General features: G+C 41.3%; 1 protein-coding gene across 12 annotated transcripts in view; it reads left to right on the top strand.

The window, feature by feature from the left end:
- MTSS1 (MTSS1, I-BAR domain containing) overlaps window positions 1-4371 on the top strand; it is a 164560-nt gene that overhangs the window by 138454 nt on the left and 21735 nt on the right. For all 12 annotated transcript variants that reach the window (XM_019552658.1, XM_019552647.1, XM_019552661.1 and 9 more), the window contains one exon: window positions 3120-3277. In XM_019552658.1, coding sequence (XP_019408203.1) covers window positions 3120-3277 — 158 coding nt within the window. The remainder of the gene's footprint in view (window positions 1-3119; window positions 3278-4371) is intronic.

The following is a 4371-nucleotide window of genomic DNA, read 5'->3' as shown; positions in this document are numbered from 1 at the left end:
AATTTTTTCAAAGAGCTTACCCGGGATTGATGTAAGACTAACTGGCCTGTAATTTCCCGGGTCCTCTTTTTTTCCCTTTTTGAAGATAGGGACCACATTGGCCCTCTTCCAGTCCTCTGGCCCAGGCGTGTCTCTCCCGGGGCCCGAGGGGGGCCCAGCAGGGAGGTGGCTGAACTGGTCCCTACTTAGGAAGACAGAGGCACTCTGTATGTAGAGCAGTGCCATGCCAGTAAGCATGTGTGTATCTGGTGGGGGGGGCAGATCAAAGCTCCCAAGGTTATGTGGGGCAGGGGGCTGGACTCAATGGTCTCCCGAGGTCCCTTCCAGCCCTGATGTCTATGAAATCTCCAGAGATGGGCAGTTGTCTGAGAAGATGCTGGTTCATTAAGAAACTATTTGAAATAACAGCATAGAAGTTATTTGTGGCAAACTTCAAATTTATTTTGGGGAAAAGCTTATACTTCTGCCACCTCAGAGTGTCCTATTTAATTTTTTTTTAAATTGATATATCTGACTATAAAACAGCTTTGCAGCATGGGTTGGGTTTCTCAAATGGGAGCTTTGCTGTAGTGCTTTATTTTGTAGTGCCACATTACAGGTTCTATTACCCATACCACTATGGGGGAACATCTCTTGGACCCCCAACATCCCATCCTCTTCTTTCCCTCTCCTTTTCCAGCTTCAGCAAGCGGTCAGAGCCCTGCTAGGACCCTGCTGCTACCTTTGGCACAGGAGCATTGGCACCAAATATAAACATAAAAATAAAAATATTCGCACCTTTCCTGAAAAACTCAGATATTTGTACCTGCCCATGCTGGCTGTGCCTTTTAGGCTGACAAGGGTACACTACTCCACACAAAAGGGTGACATACTTCTTAGGCAAAGGCATTCATCTGAATTTCCTTTACTGACCTTCTTCACTCAAAGCCCATGGGGTTGTGTGAATGGTTCTGTTCAGGGCTTAAGCTGCTCTTAGCTCTCAAGGGGGTACAGTTATCTGCACTTCCAAAATGTCCAAAGGGGATACTACAGTGATGCAAAGTGCTCATAAAGGCCTGTCCAAGGAGGGAATGTGCTATCTTCGTGGGAAACCCTGCACCTTTGACACTGTACTTTCATCCTGTGCTAGATAATGTACTATTGAGCTTACCCAATCTTACTTAGTCATTTGTTGTGTCCCTTAAAATTACTGTGCACAAGGACGCATCAAATTCTGCTCTGATCAAGTTTTGCCAGTAACTATCTTTATCCACATTAACAAATTTTACCTTAAACTTTTCTATGTACTGTGCTGTAAATTTTGCATTTCAGTGCACTGAATAACCCTTATCTAAAGAGGATTACAATAATGGATGTAGGCATGATTCTGCAGTTAGTTTGGAAAACAGGAAAGCGGTATTCTTTATTCTTTAACTTCCATTTGCAAATAAGATTCAGATCCTGCCAAGTTTGGTATCATGGGAGCCGATCTATATCACAAAGAGCAAGCTAGAGTTTCTTCAAATGCTCCCACTTTATAAAACTCATCCTTGAGCCAAGTATTAAAAACGTCACACGACAACGTTTGTTGAGATGGGAATCAAGAGTTGGCTAAAGAGAATAAAATGTAAACACTGCGGTTTTAGAGATGATGACAGCAGAGCTTGGACTGACAAACTGTTACTGAAAAATAAATTTGACCAGGTTTCACCTTTCCTGCATGTAAGCCAAACAGCACATAAATAAATTACACAATAGTAAAACCTAAAATAGAAGTGCAGGATTGTCTAGGTATTAGATGCAAGATATTTTAAGCACTAGAGCTAAAAACAAATAGAGGATAGTTTTTTCCATTTTAAGACGTATACATACTTCTCAAATGACTCTTAATGATCACAAACTGTTTCAGCATCTACTGTTTCAACATTTACTGTCACTTATTGATTTTTACATGTGCTTTTGAAGGACATCTCACCTGTACGTAATATCAGATTCAGTTAGCATTGTTCTACTATACACTCATGCAATCCACTATGGAGTGTATTAACTTCCATACCAAAATGCCACTTGCTTTGTCTTGCAATTAGTCCCAACTGGTTTAGAAAAACATGGAAAGTAGTGATGGCAGCATCACTCAATTAAAACTACCAGAAGGAGCCTCAATATAAGTAAGCATAAACATTAAAACCACCCACTGGGATTCAGTTGTGATGGGAATGGAAATGTATAAGATATACTCCTTTCTAGAAATAACATCACATTTAAGAATTAAAGTATCATTTTTGCAACACTCTCTCAATATTGCTTTATTAACAAGGTTCACATTCAGTAAGTTCTCCTTTTAAGCAATGCTTAAAGCTGCTTTCCATTACTAGGCATGAATGGTAGGGAGTGAACAGGAGCATTGCTTTGCTGGAGGCCAAGCTGTGAGCATCTGCTTACATTGGAGCAACAGACTGAGTTTGGTTGCAGCTAGCCAGATCTCTTTATGCTAATGAATGCTTTTTGTTTTTCTTCTTTCTAAAATTTGTTTTCTAGACAGAATAATGCAAAAAATACTGAAATGATGTGTTCAGTTATTTAAGTTTTTGACCTGAGAATGATGAATGTTTTGCTTTAGTCTTATCATGTATTTGTGCTAATAAAATCCAGTTCAATGGTCCAACTGCCATTTCCATTTACCTAATTAATTTTTAATGCCAGGAAAAATCACTAGCAATCACTTACGGGTCTACACAGTTCTGTAGGTCATAACTGGGAGCTTGCTAAATGCAGAAATGGCAAGGGAGAGAGACACTTGTCTGTGGTTGATACGCTGGCTTCCGTCTCTATTAAGGACACTGTGAGGGTTTTGGGCCACAGTCTTATGCTTCCTATCTGAAATGCAATCTGGGGCCTGCTTTTCTAACTGGATGGAAACAACTTGTGAATTTACGTGGATTTATCCTATTAAATAAGAGAGGTAAGTATGGGAAAACACTGGATTAAGAAAACAGTTTTTAATTTAGGGAATATGTTGTATTAGATTCTAAGTATGACAAACCCAATCCAGCAAGGATGCTGACTGATGACAAGGAACTCCTCTTTTTGTAAGTCAGTAGTTCAGACAAAACCTACTTGCAGTTCTTTTCTATGTACAGGAAGAGGAGACATCCAGCCCCAGTTGGACAGTGCATTACAAGATGTCAATGATAAGTACCTACTTCTGGAAGAAACAGAGAAACAGGCTGTTAGGAAGGCCCTCATTGAAGAGCGTGGCCGATTCTGTACTTTCGTCTCGATGCTACGGCCTGTGATAGTAAGTCCTTTGTTTCAAGTTTCTAAAATTCACAAGTCTAATGGATGCACGTAACTTTGTAGACTAGTTAATAATAAGACTTAATTCAAAACTTCTGTTACTAATGTGCATACCCCTCCCACATTAATATATTCCTCCCACACTCCTAGTAGAGTGCTAAGACCAAGGTATTCTTCAAGACAGCCTTGTGCATATAAATGACAGTATCTTGACAGATATCAGCTTTCTCTGTACAATTTTCTGGCAGCTTCCACCTCCTACATGATGTCTTCAGTCAATTCAAAAGGATTAAATATATGTTCATAAACACAGATTGCCTAAAGCAGGGATGGGATCTTTGAGGGCATCCTATAACCCTTGTGTATTTTTGCACTGTGTTCTGTGCTCTTGTAATACAGTCCTGATGCTTCCTTGCATCAGTCCCTGCATAGATAAAGGTAGGAAGCAAGAAGGCTGAGTAGTAGGAGGTGAATAGCAGACACTCAAGTTTTATATAAAATTACCATGGTATCTGATGGGATTACTATGGGAACTTGTATCACTGAAACTGTCTGGTTAAATCAGCCACCAACATAGTTTCACACTAGTGTGATTCATGGATATATTTAATGCCTTGCTTCAGTGGAAGTTGAACTTTTTGGCAGGTGCGCTACAGACTAGCCTCCACCGTCTCAGAGAGCAATACCAGTCCCCTTCGGCTGCCTGATCTGCTGCTCTGCTTTCTGCTTCCTACCCTGTATGCAGCTATGGTCTGTCCCCTCCCCAATCTGCTGCTTGCCCCACACCGAGGCTACCGATGACATTTGTGGCACATGTGCCACAGATTAAGCACCCCGTCTTACATTTAGGCACAGACAGAAGTGCGGCTCCTGGATCTAACTCATAGTGTTTCATAGAAATCACCATGGCTTAGATTGATCCTCCCAATCTGACACGTTGGCTGTTGGATCATCAGAGGGAGAGAATGCATCTTCCCCACCAGCTCCGTTGCTGTCTCTGGATGGGAGGTGGAAGAAGGTAGGGGAGGGATGTTTCATAGTTTCTAGGGTTGGAAGGGACCTGAGCAGATCATCTAGTCCGACCCCCTGCCATGG

This window comes from Crocodylus porosus, unplaced genomic scaffold (genome assembly GCF_001723895.1).
Source record: "Crocodylus porosus isolate Cpor-Errol unplaced genomic scaffold, CroPor_comp1, whole genome shotgun sequence".
Classification (NCBI taxonomy): Eukaryota; Metazoa; Chordata; order Crocodylia; family Crocodylidae; genus Crocodylus; species Crocodylus porosus.
This window is presented reverse-complemented; position numbering and strand designations above follow the sequence as displayed.